Source organism: Dasypus novemcinctus, chromosome 10, assembly GCF_030445035.2.
Source record: "Dasypus novemcinctus isolate mDasNov1 chromosome 10, mDasNov1.1.hap2, whole genome shotgun sequence".
Classification (NCBI taxonomy): domain Eukaryota; kingdom Metazoa; phylum Chordata; class Mammalia; order Cingulata; family Dasypodidae; genus Dasypus; species Dasypus novemcinctus.
This window is the reverse complement of record NC_080682.1, coordinates 84,938,764-84,955,838: the sequence shown is the minus strand read 5'-3', so window position 1 is coordinate 84,955,838 and position 17,075 is coordinate 84,938,764. Positions and strand designations below refer to the sequence as shown.

The following is a 17,075-nucleotide window of genomic DNA, read 5'->3' as shown; positions in this document are numbered from 1 at the left end:
CTCGTGATGGTGGCTCTTGTTTGAAGTGCACGCGAGTAACAACAATGGCCCGTGATGGCCCGAGGAACATTTGGGGGATTCCGGGACTTTGGGCCGGGCGACCCCACCCACAACGGCGAGGGGACCCGGCCAGCCCGGGCTCCGGCCTTCGGCGTCGCGGGCCCCCGCGGGCGGGGGGCGGCGGGCGGGGGGCGGGGCCGGCGGGGCGGGGCGCCGCGGGCACGTGACGCGGCGGCGGCGGCCGAGGGGCGCGCGGGCAGGCGGGGTGCGGCGAGGAGCGCCGCGGCCATGGGGGGCTTGAAGGACGAGCTGCTCAAGGCCATTTGGCATGCCTTCACCGCGCTCGACCTGGACCGCAGCGGCAAGGTCTCCAAGTCCCAGCTCAAGGTGGGCGCCCCCGGGCCCCCAGCCGGCTCCCTCCCGGGCTTGAGGCCCGTTCCCGCGGGGGAGGCCGTGGCCGCCGGGAGGGGCGGGCGGGAACTCGCCGGCGGCCTGCTCGGGGGCGGCGGGGCAGGCACCGCGATTTGGCCTCTTCTGCTTCCCTCGTGCCTTCCGGCGGTGCCTTCGCGCCGGAGTGTTAGTTCCCTCAGGACCCGACGTGAGGTGGGGGAGAAGGGAGGTCGGCGAGCCGGGTTCCCCGTTGGCGCCGAGGGTTCAGGAAATTTCGACCTCGGGGAGGGAGGTGGGAAGCTCCCTGGGGGCTGCCTGCAGTTTCCCTCTTGCGCTGGGAGGGGAAGAGACTTGCCCAGGGTCACAGGCTGAGCCTGCTGCCGACCGCGGCCGCGAGCGCAGCCCCCGAGGCGGTGGGCTGTCGGGAGTAGGGAGAAATGCCCAGAACGCTTTGGGGGGCTTTGGCGGTGAGGGGCGCTTTCTGGCTTGTGAAAACCCTCCCGCCCAGAGTCCTCGGGTCTGGAAGTGGCGGGTGTGGTGTGTCCCCCGGGGACTTTAGCTTCGGGTCAGGAGCGTCGATCTTTCGGGCAGCGGCCGTTGCGGAGTCTTTATTGTGGCCGCCCAAGACCCCACCACTGCGTGAGGGTGTGAGGTATAAATAAAGGGATGATTGTAAATTGAGTAACCCCAAGCAGGGAAAGTGGCCCTCAGCCAGGAGAAATGGGCAGCTTCTTGAAAATATAAAATATGGAAACAGACAAGAGGAGCCATTCACAGATGTTTTAAAATATACACATTTTGGACCTGAATGTCTGATTTTCTTAGCTTCTTCTAGAAATGAATTTTCTGAAGATTGGATTTGCTTTGTATATTTGTACAGTTATTAGGAGGTTCTGTTATGCCAGTGGGATTTCGCATTCCCCCTTGTCTTCTTTTCATCCTCTCTTTTTCTAATCCATAGACTCATACATAGTCTGGAAGGGACGTAATTCCAGGGTCCAGGGAAATAATTTCTTTATTTTTAAAAAATTAACATACAGTAAAATGGACTTTTTGTGTGTATAGTTGTGAATTTTAACATGCGTAGATTCATGTAACTCCCACTATAATCCGGGTGCAGAAATGTTGCTTTAGACCCAAAGCTTCCTCATGCTACCCTTTGTAGTCACACCGTCACTCCGCTGCTGGCAACTGCTGGCATTCATTGTTCTGTTCTTAGCTGCTATTGTTTTGCCTTTTCCAAAATGTCATATAAATGGAGTCATATAGTGTGTTTTCTTTGGAGAATGGCTTCTTTTACTCAGCATAATGTTTTAGTGATTCACTTCATATGTATCAGTAATTCCTTTTAAATTAAATGTAGTGTTCCATTGTATGAATGTACCATAGTTTATCCATTCATCCTTGAAGAACATTTGCATTGTTTCCAGTTTTTACTTTTACCTATACCACTATTTTTGAAGTGGGTTTCTTGTAGATAGCAGTAGTCAGGTCTTGTTTTTTTATTTTTTTATTCATTCTGATGATCTCTCTTTTAATTAGTGTGTTTAGATCTTTTACACTTAATGTAATTATTGCTGTGGTTGGATTTAGGACTACCAATTTATTATTTGATTTTTTTGTTGTTCCTTTGATTCTCTTTTCCTGTTTCCCTGTGGGTTAATTTTTAAAAAAATATATTTTAAATTTATTTTTAAAAGATACATAGTTCACACAAAATGTTATATTAAAAAATATAACAGATTCCCATAAGCCCACTCTCCATATCCCCCACCCCTCCTACATCAACAGCTTCTTTCATTAGTGTAGTACCTTTGGGTTTTTTTAGTATATTTTAGTATTCCTTTTTTTTTTTTTTCAGGAGATACGGAGTATTGAGCCCACAACCTCATACATGGGAAGCAGGTACTCAACCACTGAGATACATCTGCTCCCCAATGAGAGTTGGTTTTTTCATTTGTTTTTGCTTTTAGGGGGTACAGGAATCAAACTCAGGATCTTGTACATGGGAAGCAGGCTCTCTTCCACTTGCAATACTCCTGCTCCACCAGTATTCCTTTTTGAGTTTTTGACTATCTTTCTTTGTATAGTTTTTTTAGTGGTTGTTTTAGATATTACAATATACATATGTAACTTTTCAGTCCAATTAGAATTAATATTTTACCACTTTAAGAGGGATGTATAGCTACCTTTATCTTCTCCCCTTTATGTTACATTATCATAGTTATGAATCTATGTACATTCAAAACACCATCAGGCAAGGTTAAAATGGTTAAAATGTTTTGCTTTCAACTATCATTCATATTTGAAAGATCTTAAGAGAAGGTACAGGCATGTTTTGGAGATATTGTGGGTTGATTTCAGACCACCACAAAAAAGTGAATATTGCCATAAAGTGAATCACACGAATTTTTTGATTTCTTAGTGCGTATAAAAATTATGTTTACACTGTAATATAGTCAATAGTGAGCAATAGTTTCATGTCTGAAAGAACAATGTACATACCTTAATTAAAATGTGACAGTCATGAAGTGAGCATATGCTGTTGGAAAAATGGCACTGATAGACTTCCTTGATGGAGGGTTGCCACAAAACTTCAATTTGTAAAAAATGCTGTATCTACAAAGTGCATTAAAAACAAAGTGCAGTAAAATGAGGAATGCCTGTAGTCTGTTCTGTTTTCCTAGATATTTATCCCTAAATTTTATAGATGAGGCTTCTGAAATGTAAGTTTAGAACCAGACTTTTCAAACTTTTGAGCCAATGCTTTCTACATTTTCTCTCTTCCCATTGATGGCATAAAATGAGATGTTTTCTTATGACTTTTGTTGCACTTTATTTAAAATTTTCATTATATGGTAACATAATCATATGACTGCTTGATAGGAAAAGGTCCATAGAATTCTTGACAGCAGGCTTGGCAGGAAGTCTTAAATCCTAGTTCATAGCTTTTAACCATAGGATGTTAATGATGCAACTGTGTAACTATGTTTTGTCTCTACCCTGTTTGTCCCTTGTCTACTTAAGTGATAGACTTTGAGACTGATTCAATTCTGTTCCTCCTGCCAGTGGAAAAAAATTAAAACTTTCTAATTTGGGCTCTCCTTTTTGGTGTTTGATTCAGAAGTTTGATGTTCATTGATCCATTAGCCAAAAGTAGAGTTTTTGCCTTATTTTGTTCATTCATTCATTCTCCCATATAACAGCCTTTTATGTGTCTATTGTATATAAGGTGCTGTGCTAATTTTCACTAAAAAAAATTAGTATTTTTTAGGCTTTTAAGAGTTAATATCCATGCTGCAACATGGGTGAACCTTGAAGAGAACCCAAAAGAGAAATATTATATGATTTCACCTATATGAAATATCTAGAATAAGCAGTTTCATAAAGGAATTAGATTATATGTTACCAAGGACCAGGGGGTGAGGGAAGTGGGGAGTTATTGCTTAATGGATTTAGATTTTTCTGTTGGAGGTGATGAAAAAGTTTGGGTAAAGGATGTTGGCGATGGTACCATAATATTGTGGATGTAATCAATACAACTGAATTGTACATTGCAAAGTGGTTAAAATGGGAAATATTGAGTTGTGTATATGTTACTACAATAAAAATTTTTAAAAAGGCTAATATTTCTGTGGAGGAACTATTGATTTGTTAAAGAGTATACTAAAAATTATATATCCAAAATGAGGGTTAAAAATGATCATTTTAGGTAAGAAAAGAATTATTTTGGAAGGCTGTGTATTCTAAAGTATTGTTTTGAATTATCTTCAGAACTTTTGATAGTGAATGGATACATTCACTAAATATATAATGGGCATGTCGTATGTTACACATATGTTACACGCTGTACCCAATGCTAAGTAAGGGTGGTGTGATAGCTAAAGCTGGGGAGAGAAGAAGCAAATAGGAATCTTCACTTTTAATGAGTTAAAAGTTTGATAGGCAAATTAAGAAGAATAAGCAACAATTAGAGTAGGCATTCTATATATAGATTATATTAATCAAACAATTACCTTATCCTTAAAAAATGCAAAGTCCGGTGGTAGAGATAAGTGAAGAAATACAGAGACATTATTGGTTGGAAGGTATTGAATGTGACAAAAGATAAGGGGCGAAGAGATTTTAGAGAAGGGTTTACTTTTTACTGGTGGGATTACTTTGTGAAAAATTTTATTTGAAATAAACTTCTCAAGGAAGCTAGGATGTGATTATATAGAAAAGGGAAAGGATTGAGGCCGTTCTATTCATTCATTCATGGGATATTTATTAACTAGTGTTAGCTCTGGGGAACCCTGTAAGCTATTGCAAGAGACAACAATCAGGTATTTATGGGGACTTCTGCATAACTTATTTATTTATTTTTTAATTTTTAAAAAAATTTTTTATTATTATTTTTTTAAATATTACATTAAAAAAATATGAGGTCCCATTCAACCCCACCGCCCCCACCCCCCACTCCCCTCACAGCAACACAACACTCTCTCCCATCATCATGACATATCCATTGCACCTGGTAAGTACATCTCTGAGCATCACTGCACCCCATAGTCAATGGTCCACATCATAGCCCACACTCTCCCACGTTCCATCCAGGGCCCTGGGGGGACTACAATGTCCCGTAATTGACCGTGAAGCACCACCCAGGACAACTCGACGTCCCGAAAACGCCTCCCCATCTCATCTCTTCCTCCCATTCCCCACACCCAGCAGCCACCATGGCCACCCTTCCCACACCCATGCCACATTTTCTCTGTGGACATTGGATTGGTTGTGTCCATTGCACATCTATGTCAAGTGGGGGCTTAGATTCCACATGGATACTGGATGCACTCCTGCTTTCAGTTATAGACACTCTAGGCTCCATGGTGTGGTGGTTGACCTTCTTCAACTCCATGTTAGCTGAGTGGGGTTAAGTCCAATAAATCAGAGTGTAGGAGCTGAAGTCTGTTGAGGCTCTGGGCCTGGGTATCATATTGTCAGTCCAGAGATTCAAATCCCCTAAATATATCTTAAACCCCAGCACCAACTACAATTCCAGTAAAGTAGCATGCAAGTCTTGTGAAAAGAGATCCCCTCTGAGTCCAGTTCCATCACGCAGAAACACCAGCTCCATGCATAATTTATTTTGATTGGAGTGTAAAGTGTATGTGTATATACAGAGCTATTGATGGTGAAAAAGCTGTAGAGATATGTTGGGGTCAGTACATGGAAGGCTTTGAGTGCCAGGTTATTTAGATAGATGTTAGGGGCCCTCAAAGTTTCTTGAGGGATGATGGGACATGGTCAGAATTATACTTTTTTTTTTTTAAGATTTATTTATTCCTCTCCCCTACCCCCCCACCCCGGTTGCCTGTTCTCTGTGTCTATTTGCTGCCGTCCTCTTTGTCCGCTTCTGTTGTTGTCGGTGGCATGGGAAGAATTGCACTTTAAGAAGTCACTTGAGTAGTAGCGTATGTGCTGGGCTGGAGTGAAATGGGCATATTGGATTTAGGAAACCGTTGTAATAGCCCAGATCACGGTTATGGGAGCCAGAGGCATGATGGACAAGGGGGATGATGGATGGAGGAATTTTGCTGTCCACAGGCCTTGACCTGTAATTTGGTGTGAGGGGGTGAAGGAAAGGACAGTCAAAAATGTCTCAGAATTTCTCATGTGTCACTAAGTACTGGCTATTAAGTGAAATAATAAAGTTATGAGAAGGAGCTGTGGGTAGAGTTATTTTGTTTTTTATTGTTTTTTGAGGTCCATGATGGATGGATGTTTAGCTGGAGATGATATTCTTCGGAATTGTGGGTCTGTCAGTATAGGATCTGGTAGCTGAAACATGGATACAGGAGAGAGAGCGCCACCAAAAGCCTTTGGGAATGGCTAGAGTAGGCTATGAGAGCAAAAAGAGAAGCCAGGGGGCCAGAAATCAGAGAAAGAGATAATACCATTTTTGGGCAACATTGGAGCTGAGGGAGAAGAGATTTTCAAGGAAGACATAGTCTCTTATTTTTGAGAAATTATTATTGTTGTTATTGTTATATATACATATTTTGAAGATTGTAGACTGATGGCATAGATTCTTTCCTGCCATAATCATAATCTACATGTTTCTCTAAAAAGAAATTATGAAAAGTTCGGACTATTGACAGCATCTTGGGAATATATACTGATATTACTTTTCAGAAAAGTACCCATTTACATAAATGTGTTTGAATCACTGCTATAATTAATAATTAATTAACCCCCAGTATAGTAAATATGTATTTCTTAGACTTAAATTTTATTATTACCTAATAGCATAGTTTTGGTAAAACAAAAGTTACTATCGAAATAAAATTTGAAACTTAAAATCCAAAGGAAAAATTGACATTATAAAGACAATATTTTGTTGGTGCATACATAGACATTCATCTCATCAATAAAATAAAAATATAGAACACAGATGTTAAAAACTACTTGTAGGGAGAGATATGGCTCAAGCAATTGAATGCCCTCCTCCCACATGGGAGGTCCTGGGTTTGGTTGCCCTTGCCTCCTAAGGAAAAAAACAAACAAGCAACAAGCACAAACAATGAGCAAAGAGATGAGGAAGCAATGGGGGGGGGAGTGGGGGGGGGGAGGCGGGGTGTGGTTACTTTTAACTTAACATAAGCTGATATTGAAGATATTGTTCAGTGGTTATCCGGTTACAGCAGTTTTTCCTTATTAAAACAACTAGGCATAAGGTTAGTATCTTCTTGAATCTTCTTTAAAGCAAACCCAGCCTCCGCTTGCACAGGAACCACCCCTGCCTTTTCTTACCTTGACTCCCTCTCCCACTTCTGCACTCCCTGAGATCTCCTTGGGCCCTTTCCTGGCAGTATGTACACCTGCGGGGTGGGAAGTGGGGCACTGTGTGTTTGGCTTCAGTTGTTACATTTGTGGCTTCCCTGCCTGAGTTGCAGCTGCACGGGCCTTCACACACCACCTCCTCCTCCACCTGTGTACCTCCATAGAAGTCATCAGCTCTATTAGTTTAATTTATAATTGGATGGTTAGAAGGCAACTCATCATTTTATTGTCATATTGATTTGATGTTAACCTCTTTTTCAGGTTGAAACACAGAGGAACGCTAAACCTAAAGTGATTAAGTTAAGCTTTTTCCTAAGTTGTATAGATCTCTACTTTTTAGCTGCTAAAGTTGATAGCAGTGGGCTAATGGTAGGGAAAGAAACACCTTTCTCCTTGCTTTTAAACTTGTCTTCAATAATAGTACTTTCTTAGAATAAACTATAGTTTGACTATTATTTGTTTGCATGTAAGTTTAGTATATGCTGCTAAGTGATGGGAGATTGAAAACTGAGATTGAAACTTTTCTTTAAATCCTTAAGGTGCTAGGAACATATAAATAACTGAGGAAATATTGTTGAATTGACTGTTAGAAATTTTCTTTTTCACCTATTTTTTCCCTGGTTGGTTTTGGTGTTTGTGCCTTTCTTTTATCTGTATCTATTTTATTTTAATTTTTAAAATTTTATTTAAATTATTTTATCTTATTTTAATTTAATTTAAATTTCATTTTATTTTTGAGGGACCGAGGGCCAACGATTGAACTCATGACCTTGTACATGGGAAGCTAGCACTCAATCACTGAGCCACATTGGCCTCCCTGAGCTGGCTCCTTCATTTGTTTTGCTTGTTATTTGTTCCTGTTCCTTCAGGAGGCACTAGGAGTGAACCCAGGAGCTCCCATGTGGGAGGCAGGCACTCAACCACTTGAGCCACACCTGCTCCTGTTTTATTTTATTGAGGAACCCTTGTGTGTGGATTCCAGCTCTAGGAAACTTCACAGATATCCTGTCTGAAATAGACAATGTTACTTCTTAAAAATTTCTTTTTTTTTTCTTTTCTTTTCAGACATTGCTACTTTTTAAGTTATAGTCTAAATTTGCAGAAGTCATAATAAAAATGGGTATTGGGTATATTATTTGAAGTAGGGGGAAATGATTGTGTTCTCTACTGATGTTTAAAATTATCTTCAAGTAACTTAGAGTTTTTATGGTCTTGCTGAGAGATACTAAATCTCCAGGTATTATTTAGAAATACATGCAAAATTCCAAGATGATAAAAAGTGAAGGACACTACCAAAACAATAAATAAATAAACTTTGAGTAGTTAATATATGCATATCAATGTAAAGTTAAAAAGTTCAAAAGAGCATTTACAAAAGTGGAAAGTAAGTCTCCCCCAATCCCTGTCTTATACTAGTTCCCTTGTCCTGGAGGTAACCATTATTTCCAGTTTCTTTTATTTCTTTCAGAGATCAAAATACCTTAAAATCAATACTCTTATTGTTATGATAAGTGCTTTCCTCTTAAATATAGCAAAATCAGGTGATATTTTTGCCACTTAGCAATTATGGTTACAGTGGAATTATATGGTAGCAATGGAAATGTCTTGAAATAAGCTTATTGATTCTGCATTTGTTTTTAGAAACATTATTTTAATTTTGCTCTTTCAAAATAAGAAAGGGCTTACAACTTTAGTGAGGCTCTAAATAAAAAAAAAAAATTGAGAAATTTGAGAAACAGTGTGGGGTAGTTTGAATCTTATTTCCTCACTGAAAGATCATCAACTAAATGTTTTCTGCTCTTTGCCTTGAACGTGGTTGGAGTATATTTGTGAATAATCTGGAGAGTTTGTTCCTATGAAATATTTAGTGGTGCTCCCCTCTCCCTCCACTTTAACCTTGCTAGTTACAAGAGTGATTGAGCTAGGTCAGTAACCAGTTGCATATGTAAAGGAGGCAAGTTGCAGTGAAGGGCTTTTATTGTGTGAAACACAGTACAAAGATAGGGTTAATTCTTGTGAACTTGGCATATATAGTATTTCCCCCCTAATCTTTAGGTTTAAGTTTCTGATAATGCCTGTGCCAAAAGTTGTTTCTGTTGAGGACTAAAAATCTAATTTAAAAAAGGAGGTTAGAGGATTAGAGTTACGAGTGACCCTATGAAAGTGTGTATTTTTTATATTTCACCAAAATAACACAGTAAAGACAGCTCCCTATATAAAGAGAATATCAGAGACTTTTAAAACAGAGACATTTAAAAAACCTTAAAATTATGATAATGGGTTCTGGATTATTTCTGTTTTCTATTCCTTACTTGTTAGAAACTTTTCAGTGAGATAACTTGGAAATCTTTGTTTTTTTGAAATACATGTAAACTTTTGCTTTATTGAAGATAATATGCAAGCCATGAGGCACTTTTTTTTTTTAAAGATTTATTTTTTATTTATTTCTCTTGCCTTCTTTCCCTCCGCCCAGTTGTCTGCTCTCTGTGTCCATTTGCTGCGTGTTCTTCTGTGTCTGCTTGTATTCTTGTCAGCGGCACTAGAAATCTGTCTCTTTTTGTTGCATCATCTTGCTGCATCAGCTGTCCGTATGTGCGGCGCCACTCATCGGCAGGCTGCACTGTTTTTTGAGATAGGCGGCTGTCCTTATGGGGCGCATTTCTTGCGTGTGGGGCTTCCCTATACGGGGGACACCCCTGTGTGGCACGGCACGCCTTGCGCGCATAAGCGCTGCACGTGGGCCAGGTCCACACGGGTCAGGAGGCCCTGGGTTTGAACCCTGGACCTCCCATGTGGTAGGTGGACACTATCCGTTGAGCCAAATCCGCTTCCTGAGGAACTTTTTTTTTGTGTCTGGCCCTCCATCTTAACATCAGTGCATTTCTGATCTTATGACTCAGAGCTCTTAATCTTCTAGATCCGTATTTTGTATTCCTTTGGGGTCTTGCCATAGTCCCAGAGGTACTGAGTAACAGAAGAGTCTTGGGTGACCTTTTTTATTTCATTTGCTCTGTTTGCCACCACTCAGTAGGTATTTCTCGTTCCCCCTCAACATGAGGTTTATTGTAGAACCTTAGCCCTGTCAGTGATAGTCTCATGTTATTGCACATCAGAACTAGGCAGAGCAATCTGACTTGTCTCCCAGTCCCCGCTTATACTTGTTCCTTTTCCCTTTCCCCAACATCAGCCTAATGTACCCTTTTGCCTCAGCTTCTTTCATCTTCTCGAAGACTGTATTTTTATAAACTATTTTTTCTGCTCTGCCTTCTGCTTTATTTCCTTCTCATCTCACCTTTAGCTTTTGTTTTGCAGTTCTTAGCAGTTGAGGGAAAGGTGTTCAGGAGGAAATCTCCATATACATGAATTTCATGTAGAGATCTGCGATTAGGGAAATATTTCTATAATATTGCAAAGACTAATTTTTCATCCTAGGACTCTTCTATTCTTCCTTCTCTCATCTCCTGAGACTTCCTTCTGTCCCCACACTTCCCTTCTCCCAGCATGGAACTTCTTGTTGAGATGCAAAAAAAAGCAGTTTTTGCTTTGTTTTATCTTCTGTAGGCATAATTAGCTTTACAACTAAGTTTGATCTAGACTGTATATGTGGGCATGGTATATACCAGCTAGAAGAGACACTAGTTAGGATAAAAGTTGTTCTGGCAGTATGGACAACGTTGAAAGATACTGCTTTTCACTGGGTATGTAGCTCCAAGAGAATGAGGCAATACCTTCCTTGTCAGACAGCATAGCCCCATCAATTCTTTCTATTCGTAGGGTCATGGATGTCTCAACCAGATGACTGTTATACTGGAGTTGAAAGTGGGAGCTTGTGGGCAGCTAATTCAAGTCCAAGTGACTTTCTTGGTCCTTGACAGTGATCATATGAGAAACGTTGTCAGGTAATGGGATACCAGATTGGAAGTGGATCAGACTGGGTTGGAATTCTGAGATCCTTTACTTGGGTGACTTTGGGGAAATTTGTTATAATTCTTATATTTTAAGATTATCTGTTAAATGGGAATAATAAGACATAACAACATGTGTGCTTGAATAGATGAAGCTCACAACCTTTATGTGTGACTACAGAAACATTTACTAACCACATATTCCCTATCAAAACTGAAGTTGAAGAAAATCTACAAAATGTATGAATTTGTTATCTACTGAGCACCTTTTGTTTAGGTATTCTGGGAAAGGAAAAAAAATACAACATTGTCCTTTACTTTTAGGAGTGGATGGATTGATAAAGAAGATAATACATGAAACAACTACGTGTAGGCAACATATAAGCACGTTCTACAGAGTGGAAAATGAATGCTCTAGCTATGAGCTAGTACTGTAGCCATTAGCCACGTGTGGCTGTTGAGCACTTGAAAAGTGGCTGGTCCAAATTGATTACATGTTGAAATGCCAATGTTTTGGATGAATTATTAAAATTAATTTTACCTGTTCCCTTTTACTTTAAAAAAAAATGGCTCTTAGGAAATTTAAAATTATACATATGTTTCGATGTGCTATATTTCTCTCAGAGTTGCTGTAGGAGTTCTAAGCAAATACACAAAAAATATGCTGACAATAGTAGGCAGAAATTTTGTGGAGGAGGTAGAACTTCAGCTCCTGGAAGAATAGGACAGATCTTGTCCAGTATAGTCAGAGAAAGATAGCAAATTTGGAAGTGCCATTTTAGATAAAAGCAAGAGCCGACTTGGAGTATTTGTGAGCACTAAGGAAATATTCTGGGGGGAAGAGAATGTTTGTTTTGAGACTTAGTAGAAGATTAGGATTTAAAGGGACATTAGGCTAAATTTTAGGTGTCCTTGCCCTTGTATGGAATTGATAATATGTATTTGTTGACTGATAGTCTGTTAGAATGATTAGGTCAGTACTGATCCTCAAAAGAGGGGAAAATTATTAAAAGTTTTTGGGTAGGTCTATAACAAAGTTATGGTTTTAAGATTATCCTGATGATACGGTGTGATGAACTAGAGGAGAGAGGATGGAGATGAGGAGGGGAGTTAGGGGGCTGCTATGAAGTCTGGGTAAGTTGACCAGTGCTGGACTGGGATGGTGGCTGTGGGGCTCTAAACAGATATGGTCTCTACTCTTCCAGAGCTTAAAGTTTTATGAATGATGCATAGAAACAAACTGGCAAATTGAAACTGGCAAGCCAGATAAGTAGAGTACACAGTACTGTGGAGGCACAGAGGAGGGTAATCCTATTCTAGCCTGCAGTGAGTATTGGAGGAGTTAGGTCAGAGAATGTTTCCCAGAGGAAGAGACATATGTCATTGGCCTTAAGGGACGTGTGATATTATTCTGTAAAAACTTCTGTGATGAAAGATTTGGAAATACATCCTTTGGAGGAACAGAAAAAAATGTCAGGAGAGAGAACTAATTTGGGAATCAAGAGACCTGCCTCTGCTCCATTACTGTGTGTGGCCATGGTAAGTCACTTCTCTTTGCTGGTAAAATGTGAGGTAGCAGACGAGATCTTCGAGGTTTAGCCTTCCAACATACCCTTGTTAGCTTTATGTTTTTTCCCAGGGTCATATGTTGGAGAGTGGTGGCCTTGTAATAAGTCTTTGTAAGCCCTGGAAAGGGAGAATAGGACCAGCTCCTGAGGGCCAGCAGTCCTTGTTCCCCCCATCCTCACACTCTTTGGTTGCCTTCAGTCAACAGAAGAACTCATTCAGTAGAGAGAGAAGTTGGCATTGCCTGGACTGAATTAGATCCAGAAAAAAGACCAACTATAAGATAAAGAGGTACAAGAAAAGGAGATTCCATAGTTTTCTTTTTAAGGGAATGACAATGCCAAAGTTAGAATCAGGGTGGGAAACTGGTTTTGGGGAGAAAGGTGATGAATTCTCTTTTGGATCTTTTGCATGTGGGACTACTTGAGAGTAGGAATCTCTCTAGTAGTATAAGTCAGAGCTCAGCTGAGAGGTTAGGACTAAAAAGAAATCTAAGAGTCATTAGAATAGGTGACTTGAAATTGTTAGAATAAAAGCACTTCCTAAGAAGAGAATAAGGAGAAAGAAGAATTCAGGGCTGAGAATTGGGAAATGTGCAGATTGTGGAGGGGTGGAGTGGGGGTTGGTGAACCCATAAAGGCACCTTTGTAGAGGAAGGACAAACGCTTAGAAAGGCACCTTTGTAGAGGAAGGACAAACGCTTAGAAAATACTATGTCATGGAACTCAAAAGGAGTTGAGGAGGAGGGAGTGATCTGAAGTGCCATGTGCCGGAGATGGGAGAGTGACTTGGCCAGAAGGTATCTGTTCTAGGTTGATCTGCTTCTCCAGGAAGCACTTGCAGAGACATAGGAGTACAACAGTTTTATTGGAGAGAAACTCCTGTGAAAAGAAAAGGAGAGGATGCATATTCGGGCAAGTTGCTGCTGAACCATTATACAGACTTGACAAAAACTGGGAACTCTGGAGCAAAGATTGCCTTTTAGAGACTCCTATGGTGGACAGAAATGGAACACTGTCTTGCTTACTCATTGGCTGGAGACTGACTTGAGAAGACTGTGACCTTGCCTACTGTCACCTTAGTCATCGGCTGAGGTGAATTCTGAAGGTATTTGCAGCTGGAGGTGTTCTGCTAACCACAATCCTTGTAACTGGGCAGCATTACCTTTCTTGAGGGGTGATCTGAGCACACATTTCAGTGTCTGCCACAGAATCCTTTTGAAAAGCAATTTCAAGAGACTAATAGGTATAGAAGGGACAGGGTGGTCAGAAGGGGCAGCAGAAATAAACCTCAGATTTGTGACCTTTATTGCCACCATTTTATAATCACACCTAGCACTTCTTGAGTGTACATTGTGGCTTTAGATCTTTGCTTAGAGGAGAGTGTACTAAATTGAATTAACTGATTTCTTTCTCTTATGCTTAGATTTCTCTTTCTCTTATCTGATGGATTCTTATTGAGTTCCTTCTTCAGCAATCCATACTTCAATTTTGATGAACTGAACAGCTTTACTAGATCTCAGATCAGATGAGTTTAGGTATGTCTATCTAGTTCAGGTGATATTAATAACTACATTATTTTTTACTCTGAAAGTAATCTGAATTAGGGATTCTAGTTAAACAAAAATTCTTTCTGGGAACATGGTAAATAGGGAGGTAAATTCAAAGAACCAGACCTAGATAAAGATGATGGGGAAGCAAAATTAAATTAAATTAAAAAAGAAAATTCTGGGAAATTCTTAAATGGGACTCATTTAGAAAACATTTGTTGAATAACTTTGTGTGATATTCTAGTGGGAGACTGGAATCTTAGGAGGCTGTCCTAGATTAGGGGATTTTGTTGCCTACAGCATGGCTTCTGCAAGAGGCATGGCAAACCACCCTTCTTGCGGATGACGCAAATGAATTAATTTCATAAACTAAGAAGACCTATAATGCTGTGTCCACATGTTTACTTTTATTGCTGTGCTCTAGCTGGAACCCCTAGCTCTACTTAATTCTTGTATTTTTATTTTCCAAAATATCAAAGCTTCCTTTTTTCTGACTATAAAGATAACATATGAATATGTAAACAATATATTAAAGAATAAAGGCAAAAAATAAAACAAAAAAAAGAAAGAAAAGTAAAAACACCTGAAATTCCACTGTCTAAGGCAGGTGCAGTTTTCAGTGAATCTTTTCTCACATCTCTCTTTCCTTCTCTGTGCACACACACATGCATATACATGCACATGTGTGCATAAACACACATACATAGATATCCTTTTATATAAATGGAATCATATTTCATATGCTTTTATATCCTCTTTTCATAAACATTGTATTAGAGTCATCTTTCCGTATCAGTACATATAGAATACAGACACCATACTTTTTAGTGTCTGTGAACTGTTTTACTGTGTTGATACATCATGCTTTATTTAACCACTTTCCTATTCACAGAAATTTGCCATGTTTTCAGTTTTTCAGTTTTATTCCATCTTCAGTGAACTTCACTGAACATACATCTTTGGACACTTCACTATCTTCCTGGGATAAATTCCTAGAAGTGGAATTGGTGGGTCAAAAAGTTTGTATTTAAAAATTTGACACATACTGCCAGGTTACCCTCACAAAAGTCAGTTTATATCAGTACCTCCTCAACCTGGGATGATTTTACTTCCCACGGGACATTTGGCAATGTCTGGAGATATTTTTGGTTGTCACAAATGAGTAGTATTACCGGCATCTAGTATATAGAGGCCAGGAATGCTGCTAAACATCTTACAATGCATAGAATATTCCTCACCCCCGCCACACGTACACACAGGCATTCCCAGGAATGATCCGGTCCAAAATGTCGGTAGTACCAAGACTGAGAAAACCTGCTGTGTCAAGTATTGGCAACATTTACTCTCTCATATCTGCTCAACATCAGCTATAGTTACTCAGACAAAAGGTATTATCTATTAATTTATACTCTTTTGATTACTAGTGAGGTTGGGCATTTTTCTCTGTATTTATTAGTTTTAGTTTCTTTTATGAAATTTCCATTCATATTTGTTACCCATTTTTCTATTAGGTGTTTATCTTTTTCTTATTAATTCTCAGAGTATTGGAGTCATTAGCCTTTTTGCTTGTTTGTCTCTTTCTTTGTAAAGGGGAATTAAAAGAATTTTTATGTGGTCATGTTTACCAATATTTTTTGTTTGATTTATGAAAAGGACTAAGATGATGAATTACCCACTGTATTAGTCAGCCAAAGAGGTGCGAGTGCAAAATACCAGAAATTGGTTGGTTTTTATAAAGGGTATTTATTTGGGGTAGGAGCTTACAGATACCAGGCCATAAAGCATAAGTTAATTTCCTTCACCAAAGTCTATTCTCACATGTTGGAGCAAGATGGCTGCCGACATCTGTGAGGGTTCAGGCTTCCTGGGCTCCGCTGGGCTCAGCTCCTCTGTTTTCTCCATAAGGTCAGCTGTAGGACTACAAGGCTATCTAGGCTTTGCCTCTCTCCACAAGGTCAGCTGTAGACTACCAGGCGAATGGCTCTGTGTCTCTCCCTAGGGCTCTAGCTTAAGACCAGCATCAAACTCCAACATTAAGAACCCTCACCTCTGTCCTTTGCCATGCCTTTTATCTGTGAGTCCCCATCTACCAAAGGGTGGGGATGCAACGCCCTACTAGCGCAAGAGATTTATGTAATTACGTAATCAAGTAAAGCTATGAATCCAATATAATCTAATATGCCCAGAGGAAAAGATCAGTTTACAAACATAATCCAATATTTCTTTTTGGAATTCATCAGTAATATCAAACTGCTACACCCACAATAATTTATTACAAGTAGTTTCGTTAGATTGTAATCCAGTGGCATATACTGTATTTCAATATTCTTTGGACATCACAACAGGTTTTGATTTAGATACACCTTCAATCTGTAAATAAGTATTATGTTCCTACTGAGGCCTGCCTTAACCCTACACTAGTCACTGAGAATGATACAGGAGGAAATACTAGGTAAGGCTTCCTCACTCACAGAACTACAGTTAGGTATTTAAGATCCCAAAAACCTGTGAAACAGAATACAATTAAATGCATAGGAGTTCAGCAAACAGGGAGGACAATGAAGGTTTCCTAGAGTTTATGAAAAATAACTCAGTCTTAAAGGATATGACTAGGCAGCAGAGAGTATTTCCAGTACAAGGCAACATTATGGCACAGGCAGTTGGGAGACTTGGGTTCTAATCTCTACTTTGTTATTAATCAGTGTGATTTAGGCGGGGTTTTAGGCCCTAGGCTTTTTTTTTTTTTAAAGATTTATTTATTTATTTATTTCTCTCCCCTCCCGCCCACCCCTCCCTGCTTGTCTGTTCTCTGTGTCTATTTGCTGCCGTCTTCTTTGTCTGCT

The 17,075-nt window shown here is 39.7% G+C and overlaps 1 protein-coding gene across 2 annotated transcripts in view; it reads left to right on the top strand.

Annotated features, from left to right (window-relative positions):
• Nucleotides 1–234: 234 nt before the first annotated feature.
• SWAP70 (switching B cell complex subunit SWAP70) overlaps nt 235–17,075 on the top strand; it is a 95,872-nt gene continuing 79,031 nt past the window's right edge. For both annotated transcript variants that reach the window (XM_071218214.1, XM_004470242.3), the window contains exon 1: nt 235–387. In XM_071218214.1, coding sequence (XP_071074315.1) covers nt 289–387 — 99 coding nt within the window. In that variant the 5' untranslated portion in view covers nt 235–288. The remainder of the gene's footprint in view (nt 388–17,075) is intronic.